This window comes from Ovis aries, chromosome 3, assembly GCF_016772045.2.
Source record: "Ovis aries strain OAR_USU_Benz2616 breed Rambouillet chromosome 3, ARS-UI_Ramb_v3.0, whole genome shotgun sequence".
Lineage (NCBI taxonomy): Eukaryota > Metazoa > Chordata > Mammalia > Artiodactyla > Bovidae > Ovis > Ovis aries.
This window is the reverse complement of record NC_056056.1, coordinates 90745669-90760902: the sequence shown is the minus strand read 5'-3', so window position 1 is coordinate 90760902 and position 15234 is coordinate 90745669. Positions and strand designations below refer to the sequence as shown.

The 15234-nt window shown below is 37.4% G+C and overlaps 1 protein-coding gene across 31 annotated transcripts in view; it reads left to right on the top strand.

Annotated features, from left to right (window-relative positions):
* The window catches only part of LTBP1 (latent transforming growth factor beta binding protein 1), a 454253-nt gene that overhangs the window by 263998 nt on the left and 175021 nt on the right, over window positions 1-15234 (top strand). For all 31 annotated transcript variants that reach the window (XM_060412286.1, XM_042246288.2, XM_060412293.1 and 28 more), the window contains 2 exons: window positions 361-463; window positions 4471-4542. In XM_060412286.1, the coding sequence (XP_060268269.1) occupies window positions 361-463; window positions 4471-4542 (175 nt within the window). The remainder of the gene's footprint in view (window positions 1-360; window positions 464-4470; window positions 4543-15234) is intronic.

Genomic DNA, 15234 nt, shown 5'->3' with positions numbered 1-15234 from the left:
CAAATGTAAAATGTTCAAAGTATCTTCTAAGTTCCTTCTTACTAAGGGAAAAAAAATGCAAACAAAGGCATTGGAAGGTTAAGTTTTATAAAATGCTCTGAACAGTGACAGGGTGTATGAAGACTCTAAAAATCCCAAGAAGCTCTTGGAAATATGCTTGTTTGCTTGAGTGTCCTACTGATTGTGTACTGATGTTTCATTCTGAGGTTTTAGAGCCCCCACTCTCAACATCCCCCCACCCAGGATCTGTGTCAACAGCAAGGGAACTGTTTTATAATGTGGCTGTGAAGCACACCAGTGCTCTGGAGCTGGGCATCCTGCATTCAATTAACCTTCCTATTTCACACCTCATCATTGCAGTGTGGCAAAGCTCTCCCTGGCCTTTCAAAGCAGGAGGACTGCTGTGGAACTGTGGGCACCTCCTGGGGCTTTCACAAATGCCAGAAATGCCCCAAGAAGCCATGTAAGTGACATCTCATCATTCTTTTGCAGGTTAATGTAGCATGTCTGTTTTCTTATGATGACTGTTTTAATGGTGAGACATTAGACTTCAAAGAAATTGCATTGAATTGTAGAACACAGTACAATAATTTACATTCCAGAAACCTTGCAAGTCTGAGAAAGCTTTCATATTGATTTCTGTTTTTTAATAAACATAGTTATCCGTTGCCTTTTGATCAGCTGGATTACTTTAAAGAAAAAATCTTTTAAAAGGGGATGTGCTATATGTAGGCTCTATTTTCTAACATGAAAGAAAAATAAGATCTCTTTTAAAATGATAATGAAATGATAATTAAATGCTGCTACAAAAAATCAGCAGTTGTTGTTACATTCCTTTAATGTTTATTAATATCCACAACTTCTCTTGTAGTTTTTATTACGCTATAGGTTTTCAAATTTCACAGAAAAGAAGAGCTAAAATAGAGAAATGAATGATTGCTGATTTGTGAAAGAGAAGCTTAGTCAGAAGGACACAGTGCTTTCTCCCTTTTCCTCTTAGTCTCTGCTGTTAAACTATCACATTTTTCAAGACATAAATCTCTACTGACATCTACATGCATTGATTAGTCTATAAAATTTGTTTTCCAGAACCTGTTAATGTGAATAAATCCAGATTTACATCTTTCTGTTACTTTCTCCCCATTTTTTAATATAGTGTCCACTCTGGATAATTGATTCCTAGTACTTTTTAGAAAGACAGAGGTAGCTGGGTTTAAGTAGAGCTTTCCCTCTTCTTCTTTGTCATGTTTTTGCCAAGAAAGCAAGTGATATTTTTCTATGTTGTCATCTTTTTTTTAATAGTTATTTTTAATAGTTTATGTTGCAAGGAGTTTCTCATTTGCTTCCATTAGATAATTTTTATTTATCCTTTGTTAAACATCTGTTGATTTGAATGGTATTCTCAACTGCCTTTTAAAACCTATTCAGTCTAGAAACTGCCCCTAAGAATCTCCTTTGGTCTGTCTTATATACTATTCTTCCATCATCATAAATGATTCTTATCTCTCAAATTTGTTCTCTAAATCTTTTGATATTTAAGGTTAATTTAATTTCACTTTTTTTCCTTGATAATTGCTCCTATCTTCCTTTAGAAGAATAATTTTTGGAAACACCTACTGAAGTTTCTGATAATTAATAAATTATTCATATAGAGGGGAAAAAAATGGAGAAGGAAATGGCAACCCACTCCAGTATTCTTGCCTGGAGAATCCCAGGGATGGAGGAGCCTGGTGGGCTGCTGTCTGTGGGGTCGCACAGTCGGACATGACTGATGCGACTTAGCAGCAGCAGCAGCAGGGGAAAAAAACCCACATAAATAAGGACATTCAGTACTGAGACATTGTCCCCAGGAAATTTTCTCTGGGTTTCAATAATGATTAGCAATGTGATTTCTAGGAGTGGGTTGAGTGTGATGGTCCCACCTCACTAAAAGATCTAGCTACATAAAATTATCCTGACAAGCTGACCAAAGGGACATCTAGGGGACGTTTTGTATGATTTTGAAACCATGGAGTTTAGGGTTAGGTAGACTTGAGTTTGACTCCCAGCTCTGTCATTTGCTGTGAAGTCTTACAGACCATGAAACAAATCTATATCTAAAATGTTGAAGAAGCATTGCCTTTCAGAAAATGTCTCCCCATCGTTTGAGGGGTAAGTTTAGAATACTGTGACGGTGAGTATGTTTTCCACTGCTGAGTCTAAGGACTGAGGAAAGAGAAGTCCAATTCTTATAGCTTGGTCTTGAGGCTAAGTTTATGTTCGCTAGTATTTTTTCCATTTTATCTCTTATTTTTCTTTTCCATTTTTTCCCTTCTCTGTGTATCGTTTGCTTATTTAGCTTCTCTTTCCTCTTATTTCCAAAGTCCAAAGTTGCAAGACAGGGACAGAAGTGAAGAGTCAAGGGAATCACAGTGTTATGTCATTTTCTATCTAGAATTGTATCATCTGGGGATAAATTCAATACTTTATATGGTTTTGTTAGCTCTATGTTTTAATGTTGATAATTTAAGTAGAAAATAAAAGTACAAAGTTACTATCACTTTTAACTAATGAAAATAAGGTCTGTATGGGTTGATCTAATGTATAAATTGAAGAGCAACATGGATTATGAATGAAGTAAGCTATTGACATCTTGACTTTTACTCCGTTTGTGCCATCCTACCATGTAGCCCGCTCCCAAGAAATATGACACTCAGAGTCATATTCTTCCTGTGTCATTTAAAAAACTTTCTTTGTTTATTTTAAAATCATGCTCATTTTGGAAGAGAGCAGACTTTTCTTGGCTTTAGAGGCTAGGGTTTTGTGCTCCATGCTTTTTTTTTTCCCCCCACTCAGAGTAGTTTTCAAGTGGCTCTTATTTAATGTTTTGAAGTTTTTGTTTAGCCACATACAGAGAGACCTTTCATTGTTGATCAGTTCTTACTGTGAAAACTTAATTTTAAATCTGCAAATGATTTCATTAAAGAGTCTGTAATCTATTAAAAATGTACTTGGTATGTACAAATTGCTTGTCCTTTAAACATTTTTGGAAGAAAATTAGCATCAAATTCTAAGCAGAGGAAGACTTTAAGATCATCTGGTCTGGCTTTCCGCCTTGAAGTAGATGACTTAATTTTTAAATGAGATATTAATCTCTTTTGCTTTTGAACAATTCAGTGACAGAGATCTCACAGTCTCTGTAAGTAACGTGTTACAGGGTGGCCTCGTTACATGGGACGAGACTGGAAATGTGGCCAGCGGGCTGAATGGGTGACTCCCCACATACCAATTTTTTCCTTTTAACCCACTATTTCCAGATTCCTCACCTTAACCATTTCTAGCAGGGGAAATAAGGCAAAGAAAGGAAGTAATAGAGGAGAGGAATTCGAGTAGTAAATACTTACATGCTATTCCTTAGTGGTGAGAATAAAGACCATGTGTTAGGGGCAAAATAATTTCATTTTTCAAAGGAAAATTTCCATTTTACTTGGAACTTTTTTGTTTCACTGCTTGTTTAGGTCTTCTAAGTGGCTTACCCATTCAGCCTATTTTCATGACAGTCCATTATTATAATAAAAGAATACCTTATTGCAGGAAACAGTGATACCTGTGCATACTTTTGTCAGGCCTGACAGTAGGCATTTTGTATAAAGTATCTCTATACTCCGCAACAGCCCTGACTTACTCAGCAGTTGGGAATACTCCCATTGTACAGAATTCCATTTGGAACCCAGAAAGCTTGTCTTCCAAGGCAGCAGAGCTGTCAATAGGCAGAGCCAAGATTTGAACCTAGGTCAAACTGGTTCTGGCACTTATGCCAAGAACTCTCTCAGGTATCACAGTAGGATGTCAAAATTTCAGTGGCTAGGGTTTTGTTGGTAAATTGGTGGCTTCAACATTTGACTGGTTGAGTTTTCTGAGTGCTGAATCAGACAATGTATCAGAGCAGCTCTTTACATCTCCTAGCTTCCTTTAACACCTGTTCTTCTCAGCTTCATGGTAGAGAGAATCAGCTTAAACTAGAATATGTGAGCCTCTAATTAAAGTGAGCATATAGTTTATTATCTAAACTGAGGAACTTTTCAGAGTGAAGTGGAATGCTGTTAATGAACCTTGATGGAGCAACAGGTATCATCAAGGACTGTCCTAGGCAGACCAGGATGTCTAACCACTTTCTCTGAATTTATAAGAAAATTCAACTGCCAGTAGTTAATCATTGGGGAGGAATTGAATTTTTTGGTAAGAGTCACTAATTAGAAGAAAATATAGAACAGTTTTATGGTTTTTGAATGAACATAAAGATTGATAACTAATTGAGATTTATGTCTGTTGCAAAACAAGATATACTGAAAAACAAAAGAAAATGGATATACATCGGGTTGATATCTTAGAAGTAAGATCACTGATGCTTTATATCACTTTGCTTATCACATACAGTAGTTTAGGGTTGTAAGAATTTAAGCATGTAACAGAATTGTTTCTTTTTTATAGCTTATCATGGATATAATCAAATGATGGAATGCCTACAAGGTTATAAACGGGTTAACAACACCTTTTGTCAAGGTAAGATCAACTGTGAATTCACTGGTGTATGAGCTCAACAGTTGTTTTGCTTTTAAAAACTTGAGTTGTTTTGCCATGATTTGCTCTTTAACCCAGCTTGTGAAGGTCCCACAGAGAACCACCTCTTGCTCACTCCATTTAGAAAAAAGAAGTTTAGTGTATGGTTACTAGAATTACATCACTACCATTTAAGCTTTATGGAACTTCCCCCCGCCCCCTATCTACTTGTGGTGAAATCCTTGGCAGATTGGATTACATTATGGAGTGCACTATCCACATGTGAGTGTGTGCACACGTGAGCACATGCGTGTTCCTAGAAATATTACTTCTTTACTGACATATGATTGGGCCACAGAGTTCCCTTTCTTCTCTCATCAGACTGTCTTCTGGCTACTCAAACTATTAAGGTATCAAATATCAGAGCAAACATTTCTTTTTAAAAAATTTTTTTAATTGAAGGATAATTGCTTTTGTTCAATCTATATAGAAACATACAAGCAGTGGGACCTTCAAAAATCCTTTAGTTCAGTGTCTATGCTTTACGAGTGAGGACATTCAAGTCCAGACTGGTTAAGTGACTTTTCTGTGGCCAAATAGATCTGAGGTTATAATTCAGGTTTACCAGTGCCTAGCTTATAGTACCCGTATATGATAGCAAATTTCATTTCATTTACTTTGGGAGATGTGCAATCAGTGCTCCTAATTTCCTGGTACATGTCTAGGATCAAGGTGGTGGTAGTAACTTGGAAATATGTGTACTTTGCAATAAACAGAGAAAGAGCTTTCAAGAGTCTTATTGAACCAAAATCCATATCAAAACACAGCACATATCCTCTGACTTGTGGTCTGAGACTCTCTATCCTTGACCAGTATGTGTTTATAGGGACAGAGCAGATTAATGTAGTGTTAACAAGATATAGGTTAATCCCTATCAAAATGGTTCAAGTCAAAGGAATATCTTAATTATCTGAGAATTTTCTCAAGTGAATTGTCTCTTCAATATTGCATCTGTATAACTTTTATGATTTAAAGAGCTTTTGCTGACTTCAAAAGAATCTTCTTTTGAAATGCACATAGATATACCATGTCTTTAAAACGTTTTCCTTCAAATATTTTAAGCCCTCATTGTAGATCAAAGAATGTTGGCAAAGGAGAGAGTGCTCAAGATGCTTTTTGAGAAACATCTGCAAACTTGTAGTACTGCTAGGGATGTAGGAGTAGTGGATTAATCAACATTATGTAAGAATCAGTAGAATTTCAGATATCATTAAAAGTTCATACTCTATGGGTAGAAGGTTGAATTAAATGGGTGGATGAATGAATAGATGGCTAAATGTATTTCTACCGTATAAACCAAGTTGTTTGACTGAAGAGAAATATAAACCGAGTTGACTGAAGAGAAATATAGTGGCTACCTTAGAAATATGCCTTTAAATGTTTAATCAACTGTCCTACATGACTTATAAATTACTTCAAAAGCTAAAGTCAATAGCTTGGAGTTATAAGGAGGCATATTTGTAACAACTACATGCAAACCTTTTCTGTGGATTAGAATTCCCCATCACTGTAATGAAATGCTTGTGGAAGTACTGAGTTTCCGGCACTTAGGAGTGATCCAACAGATCCCTCATAGCTGATGGCCAGGATGCTACAGCGGGGCCTTTCCTGTGCAGTACGTAGTGTTAAATGACTTTATTCTAGTGCTCTGAGAGCAGTGTTATTCTGTCACCAGGGATAGAGGTTCTGCATGAGAAGAAAGAAATAACTGGTCTATCACACAAATTTTAGACCCTAGACATGTAGTTTCCTGAAGTGTTCCTTTGATGAGGTATATCTGGTCACTCCATTAAGCTGTAGAAAGAGGAGGATCCATATTTATACCTCAGCATTCTAAGTCTGCATGACTACTTGTTAGAAACTTTCCAAAAATGTCAGATGCTCCTAATTTCTCTGAATGTCAAATGATGAGTATACTCATTTTCTTGGGGTGGGATAGGATTTGGACATTATTAATCCCAATTATGGAGAAGGCAATGGCATCCCACTCCAGTACTCTTGCCTGGAAAATCCAATGGACAGAGGAGCCTGGTGGGCTGCAGTCCATGGGGTTGCAAAGAGTCGGATACGACTGAGTGACTTCACTTTCACTTTTCTGCATTGGAGAAGGAAATGGCAACCCACTCCAATGTTCTTGCCTGGAGAGTCAGGGATGGGGTTGCACTGAGTCGGACATGACTGAAGCGACTTGGCAGCAGCAATCCCAATTAGGAACTTAAAGAGAGTACCCAAGATCACAGAGATGATGAGGAGGCCAAGCCAGAATTAAATTTCCAAGCCATCTCTGTTTCTGTGTGCAGCATGGCCTCTTTTACCAATTTTGTATGTATCTGTCGTCGTCATGAAGTGGCTCAGTTGCTCAGTCATGTCCCACTCTGCGACCCCATGGACTGTAGCCTACCAGGCTCCTCTCGCCATGGGATTCTCCAGGCAAGAGTACTGGAGTGCGTTGCCATAGATCTGTAAAGTATTACTAATGTAAATATGATATACTACCTGTTTTGAGAACTAATAGAAGTCAACAAAATTAATATTTGATTTAAAAAGAAAGGATAGTTATCTAATATATTCCTTCTACTGGCTAGTTCAAGGTTCTAACAGTTCATATTCATAAAAATGCCACTATAGAAGTGGAAGTGAAAACTTGCAAGTAATCATTTGTCATCTCATTTAGCAAAATAAAGTGGAGAAGCCTTCAAGTAATTCTCTGAGGATTTTAATCTTTTCCTTTCTGGTTTGGCTGGTATGGAGTGACCTTTAACAAGTTTTGTTCATACTGAGGATATCAAATGGTTCCACCTCAGTCACACTGATGTTCAGTAATGCCAAATCCTGGCTTATGTTTGTCTTAGGAGAATATTTGCAAAACAGTGTTTTACTTTTTGGCATGAATTCTGGAGTGAAATATCACAGAAAATTCTATTTCATGGTGCCTCAAGAAGGCACTGCTAAATTACACTACAGAGTAGATTGACTCATAACATCATATGATTTCATTCATCATAATCTATTACATTACTTTTGAGCGAAGGGCTTAATTTCATTCCCTTTGTAGTATTATTGGCCACTAAACTTAGTTAGAACTTTCTCACATTACATATGTACACTTGGATTTTCCTAGAGCCTTGAAGCTCTTTATTTTGAAGTTTTTCAAAAGAAGCCTGTTAACCATCTAATTACTTGTGCATTCCACATTGTTCTTAGAGTTTAATGTCTTCTCAGTTTACAAAGCACATTTAAAATTAAAGTGATTAATAACTAAAATTGCATTATTTCCTTCGCCTAAGTGAATTAATGCCTGAAACAACTTTTCATAAAGTGTACTCTGTAACAAAGAGCCAACTGTGCACAAGTTAATTTGAGGAGCTTTCAAATAATTGCCCTAAAAGTTGGGTTTTCCCCTCCTTTCTAGTGGTGCTGCAATTATGTTTTCAAAGGAATGATTTATTGCATATACACACATGGAGCTCTAAAACCTGCCCTCACTACCCTCAACATTTATGGAATTGTTATAATTTGCTTCATTTATAAAAACAAATAATTCACGTAAATTTTCTGGTGGATATCTAGAGCAGCATTTGTCATTTCATTATTATGCTGAAGGTTTGATGTAGAATTAGAATTAAATGAAGAAATACCTCATGGCAGTGATCATAGGAACTCCTGTTTCATGGTCTTCCTTGGTGGCTCGGATGGTAAAGAATCTGCCTGCAATACAGGAGACCCAGGTTCAATCCCTGGGTCGGGAAGATCCCCTGGAGAGGGAAATGGCTACCCACTCCAGTATTCTTGCCTGGAGAATTCCATGGACAGAGGAGCCTGGTGGGCTACAGTCCATGGGGTCACAAAGAGTTGGACATGACGAACACTTGACTGTCACTTTGCCATGAAATAAATGTGTTCTTAAAAATTAGATGTAAATCTCACTTCTAGAATTAGGTTCTGAAATTACTTGGGGACCAGTCTATTCAATGAAATCTTTTATTTAAAGCAAATATCTCTTTTAATATGCTAAAATCACCTGCCTCTTTCATTATTTTATAGTTCTGAAATCAACCTAGTGTTTTCTACCTTCTTAGCACGTGCTGAGGTGCTATGGGCAATGCCAAAATACATAGCTAGACAGTGCCTGTGCTTTTAGAATCCAGTGTATGTATATTTCTTTTTCATGAATCTTGAAATCTTTAAAAAATATCCCATGGCCCGTAAACATGAGTTGGTGGGACACTCCTGAACTACAGACTGAGGATATGTGATGAATGATGAATAAGATATCAGTCTTGGCCTTTGGATTTAGTGTAATTAAATCAGTTTGAATCAGCAGGATGTAATTTGCTTTGTTCAGTCATCCAACGAGCTGAATTTCAGCTCACTCAAGATGAGCCCGTTAAAGCAAATATAAAAGAGCTGTCCACATAACTTTCCTATGGCTTGATTTTATTACACTGGTTGTTCTACTCTAATAAAATAAAATTACAAAACAGATACACTAAGACACAATAATACTTTACTAAAACTTTCACTGCAGGACTTCTTTTTGCTAGAAAGTGCCCCGATGTACATCTGAAATTGAATTGTATTTGGACCATAGAAAAGATAATGCACCCCCACCCCCACCCCCACCAAGGGGCATACCTCTGTTATTAAATGAAACTGACCAATCTTGATTAATAATCCATATAAGGAAGGTGTACATGGAACTTCTTGGTTATAAAGAGGTCGTCTGGACTGTAGCTGACATTTCAGGCCTCTTAAGTGAACATAAAAAAATTGCTGTAACTGCATTATGGTGAATATGTAGAGGAAGACTGGTCTTTGAGTGCTTTGAGGAGGCTAGAAAGTACAGGAAAGACCCTCAAGTAAACTGACTTGGCTGGAGAAAAGAATTGGCCTGTGGTATACTGCTGGGTTAAAACAGACAGGTAGGGTGAGATACAGTGATACTTAATTTTAAGACCAGTTTCTTATTTTTCTTATGATTAATTACATGCATCATTTGTAATATAATGGACTTGTGGTACTGGATTTACACTTCTTTTAATGTAGAGATGTCCAAAGGCCATTATGTCAACAGCTTGCATATTTAAAAGAAAATGGATTTGTGATAACTTTCTTTTTTTTTTTTGAGTTGGAAAATTATTCTTTTAAAATTATGGTTTTCATGTAATTTTTATTTATTTATTTTTTCTTAAAAAAAATTTTTTTTTTTACTTTACAATACCGTATTGGTTTTGCCATACATTGACATGAATCCACCACAGGTGTACATGCGTTCCCAATCCTGAACCCCCCTCCCACCACCCTTCCCATATCATCTCTCTGGGTCATCCCAGTGCACCAGCCCCAAGCATCCTGTATCCTGTATCTAACCTAGACTAGCGATTCGTTTCTTACATGATAGTATACATGTTTCAATGCCATTCTCCCAAATCATCCCACCCTCTCCCTCTCCCACAGAGTCTAAAAGTCTGTTCTATACATCTGTGTCTCTTTTGCTGTCTTGCATACAGGGTTATCATTACCATCTTTCTAAATTCCATATATATGTGTTAGTATACTGTATTGGTGTTTTTCTTTCTGGCTTACTTCACTCTGTATAATCGGCTCCAGTTTCATCCACCTCATTAGAACTGACTCAAATGTATTCTTTTTAATGGCTGAGTAATACTCCATTGTGTATATGTACCACAGCTTTCTTATCCATTCATCTGCTGATGGACATCTAGATTGTTTCCGTGTCCTGGCTATTATAAACAGTGCTGCGATGAACATTGGGGTACACGTGTCTCTTTCAATTCTGGTTTTCTTGGTGTGTATGCCCAACAGTGGGATTGCCGGGTCATAAGGCAGTTCTATTTCCAGTTTTTTAAGGAATCTCCACACTGTCCTCCATAGTGGCTGTACTAGTTTGCATTCCCACCAACAGTGTAAGAGGGTGTGATAACTTTCTTAGAAAAGAGATTATCATTTTAGAACCATTTTCAAAGATATAGTTAATGGAAACAACTTTTTCCATATGGTTAATAGTGAAATGAGTTTACTGAGATGGTATCAGTTTTTTTCACTCAGCGTTGTTTCTTGTATCCTTGCTTTCTGGGTTCATGCTTTCTTTTGTGATCAGATTGTCAGATAAAATGTAGGATGCCCAGTTAAATTTGAATGCCAGGTAAATAGCAAATAATTTGGGACATAAATTTTTAAAGTATTAGCTTACATGAAATTCAAGCTTAACCGGGTGTCCTATATTTTTATTTGCTAATTTATATTTTGAGATCACAGCCTTTAACAGTTCTTTAAGTGAGGATCGCTAAGAAGTATATACTTTACGTGTCTGAGAATATCTTTGTTTTGAACTCATTCTGTAATGAGAGTAATCAGGTATACAATTTTAGGATAACAGTTATTTTCCAGCAGTACTTTGGTTTTTTTTTTTTTTAAATTTTTTATTTTTTTCTTTTCTTTTTTTATTTAAATGTTAAAATCTTTAATTCTTACATGCGTTCCCAATTTGGACCTACAGAATACCATTGTATTTCTGACTTCTCTTTGATACTGTTTTCCTTAGTAGAGAATGGTTCTGTCTTTGGAGATCATCTCTTAATTCTTTATGTTCCGTAGTTTTACCATGGTGTGTCTATATGTGGATTTATCTTGATTTTTCTCAGTAGGCAGAGTATGTTGTCCATCTGAAGACTCCAGTCTTTCCTCCTATTTGAAAAATGATCAGATGTTATCTCTTCAGATATTGCTTCTCCACTGTGCTCTCCAGCTGTATCTCCTTTTAGACAAGTGTTGGAGACTCTGTTTTCAATGTTTCTCATAACACGTCCTTTGTCCTTTTATCCTGTTGTCTCTTTTGCTGCTTTATGCATGAATACCTTAGTTCTGTCTTCCAGTTTTCTAATTGCTGCTGTATTAAGCCTATCTAGATTCTTACCCTATCTGTTACACTGTTCATTATAAGATTATTTTTCATTTTTGAAATCTCATTGTTTGTCATAGCTTATCTATTCTTATTTCATTTTTAAAAATGTATTTATTCAACATTTTAAGCATGCTGAGAAGTTTAGCTGGATTTCAGCTGCTGAGGAAGGAGTGTTTTCATAGATACATTTAATTTGTTACCCTCAGTTGATAATATCCTGGCTTCCCTTGCTGCATTCTAGACAGTAGACCCAGAGTTTCAGTGGCTGCCCTGTATCATGTATTAATATTTCAGTTATTGTTATATATTTAGAAATAGGGGTGAGTGCCAAAGCATGAACTTACTGTGCTACTTAAAAAAAATAAAGTGTCCATATCAGGATTGAGGTTTTTAATTTTTTATTTAAAGAAATCAATATCAGAATGTGGTATCTAACATATATATAATAAATTGTTTTTCTTTGTGAGTATAGAAAAGCTTTTCAGAGGACTTCAAATTCTGTAATTAACAGTTATCCTCAGTCTTTTTTTATCTGTTGTAATTATGCAGCCCATCAACACAAGTTTGTTCACCATCTGGCATTCATGCATTCCTTTGTTTCATGGATATTTAATGACAATTTAAGTGGGAGTACTCTGAGAAATATATTAACACTCAGTTCATACCCTTAAAAAAAAAATCGCTGTTCTCACAAATAATTAAAAGGCATCACATCAGTCTGTAATATCAAGGCAGCATGTAGTAAGGACTGTAAGAAATGAACCAGATACTACGCAATGTCAGAGGAAATTTCCCACTGAGTTGGAAAATCAAAGATGGCATTTACACCAGTGGGGATGGGTGAGACTTATCAAGGTATTTGGGGGTGGAGGCAGGCTAAATTCAAAATTGGTCTGGTACAGTGCCTCAGGCTAGTGAGTGTCAGCTTCTTTCAAGGTTTTTATTTTAAATACATGGGAAGCTGATATATTTTGTGAATTTACTTTTAACTTTTTTGATTCCCCCATTGATGCTTTTGGTTTCCTTCAAAGAGTTTGGATTGTGACCAAATTTTCATGGAAGTCTTCAGAAACATAAATGTTTCTGAAAAGTTAAATGTCTTCAGATTAGTACAGTTGCCCTTCAGATCTGTGGGTTCTGCATGGAGATGATATGGGAGGCTGACTGTCTTATGTCCTTTGATGTCAGGGACTTGGGCATCTGCACATTTGGGGATCTGCACAAAGAGAAGGGGTCCTGCAGCCAATCCCTCAGGGATACTGGGGGACGACTGTGATGAGTGCTCTGGATTCTTCCTCCCCTTTCCCCACTTACCCATCTTCCTCAATCTTCCTTCCCTCTCTCTCCCCTACTCCCTCTTTCAAGGCCCACTCAACTTGTTCTGGACCTTATTGCAGTGATGGTGTCAAGGAACAAAGTAGGCAGTGAAGAACTGTAGACATAATTATGCTCTTAGTGACAGTGATCCTGAAACATCTAGTACTAAAAGTGTGCTAAGTTCACTAGCACTCCAACCCAGCTTAACCTTTTTACTAAAAATAAATAAACCTTTATATTGGAGTGTAACTGATTAACCGTGTTGTGATGGTTTGAGGTGGATAGCAACGCAATTCAGCCATACATATACATGTAACCATTCTCCCCAAAACTCCCCTCCCATCCAGGCTACCACATGACATTGAGCAGAGATCCCTGTGCTGCACAGTACATCCTTGTTGCCAGCTTAACCCTTAACCCAAGTTCTTCCTCTGGTAATCCCAGGTCCTCACCCAGCTTTTCCCCAGACTTTTACCAGAGGTGAACTAGCTGGGCCACTTGCTGCCGTAATAATTGTTGATTTTATTTATGTGATGCTTTTCTGCTTATGCTAACTCTTGCATAAAAAATTTTTGATAACTTTCTGTTTACTGAAAGTGAAGTCTCTCAGTTGTGTCCGACTCTGTGTGGCCCCATGGACTGTAGCCCATCAGGTTCATAATAATAAATTTCCTTGTTGGTTATTATTGCCTACACATTTTTTCTCTCTATGTATTTTGCTAGTGTTTATTGAATGCCTGTTTAGTGGAGTTGTTGGGTTGGGTGCTCAGCTGTCACCATTCTCATAGTAACCCAGTAAGATAGTGCTATTTTTCTTTAAACTTGCAGTGAAACTGAGCCCTGAGTCTCAAAGAAACTAGTAATGGAAGATGGCATACCTGAAGAGTACTAGGATCTACCTTGGATGCCTGGGCTCCCCGCTTGGGGCTACTAACATTTATATAGTAGTTTGTAGTAATTCTTAATTCCTGACAACAACTGCATCTGCTTGTTACAGTTAGAAAACCACAGCTTAAAGCCTTGATCAATAAACAGCAGTGCTGGGAGGGATAGTAATGCTCTCTGATTCTTTTAGTCTTTAGGTTGTACTAGCCTGTTACATGCTTTCAGTAGTTTGGCTTAGAAATCAGAGTTCTCCATACTTCATTGTTTATTTTCATAGCAAATTTTCTGGTTTTCAGTGTGTCTGCTTTGTAGGTAAAGTATTTTTCTCTTGCCTTATTAGCACTGTACCTTAGTTTTATCCTGAAGTCCTTAACTAGCAGAATGTTGATGATCTAGAGGCTATTTGTTTAACCTCGCATTCCGCTCGAGCACTCCTCCTGAGTCTCTCCCCTTCCCTGCAAGTTAACAGTTACTTTGCTAAAACAGTCGTGTGTTTCTCACACTGCTGGGGACAGCTGGACAGGTCTGCTGACCCAGGCAGGCTGTGGATGATCTCAGCCAGGCTCCATCTAGGGTCTGTGATCCGCTGATGGTTGCCTTATCCTGGATGGCCCAGGATGGCTTCAGTGGGGATGGCTCAGCTTTCTTCTCATCTAAAACTTCTCAGGCCTAGATTTGGAATTTACACAGTGCCACTTCAGCTGTATTCTAGTGGCTGAAGGAAGTCATAAGGCCAACCTGCATTCAGGGAGTGGGGAAAAGACTCTACTTCTTTCTGGGAGAAACTACAAAGTCATGTAGACAAGGTCATGGATACGAAGGGAGGTAGAGAATTGGGCCTATTTTAGAAATCTTTCTGTAACACGTTGATGGTTTATGTCTTGCTTGAGGAAAAAGGAAATGAAGATCTTTCTTTGTCTTACTGGGAGGTTGGGTGTGCACGCTCAGTCGCTTCAGTTGTGTCTGACTCTGTGTGACCCTTTGGAGTATAGCCTGTCAGGCTCCTCTGGTCCATGCAACTTTGCAGGCAAGAATACTGGAGTCAGTTGCTATGTCCTCCTCCAGGGGATCTTCCCAACCCAGGGATCGAATCCCAGTCTCTTACATCTACCTGCTTTGGCAGGCATGTTCTTTACCACTAGTGCCACCTGGGAGGTCATTTTATGTTTAAACTTAAGAGGCCATGTTATTGGTGAAAAAAGTCTGATATTAGAAATTATGTAGTTTATTATATATTTAATTTTTGTTAGTAGTGTAACCAATGTATAGAACAGTGAAAATCCCCATCAGTGAATATCACAAAATGAATATAACTGTGCACTTATTACTCAAATCAAGAAATAGAAGATCCCCTGCACCCTAAAATCTTCCCTCTGTTTCTTCTCAATTTTTACCCTATCCCCTTTTTTCAGAAGTGGTCACTGTGCCAACTCTTATAAGCATAAATGTGTTATCTTTTTTATGAATTTTCAAATTATCCAGTATGTTTCGTGACTTCTTTCACTTAA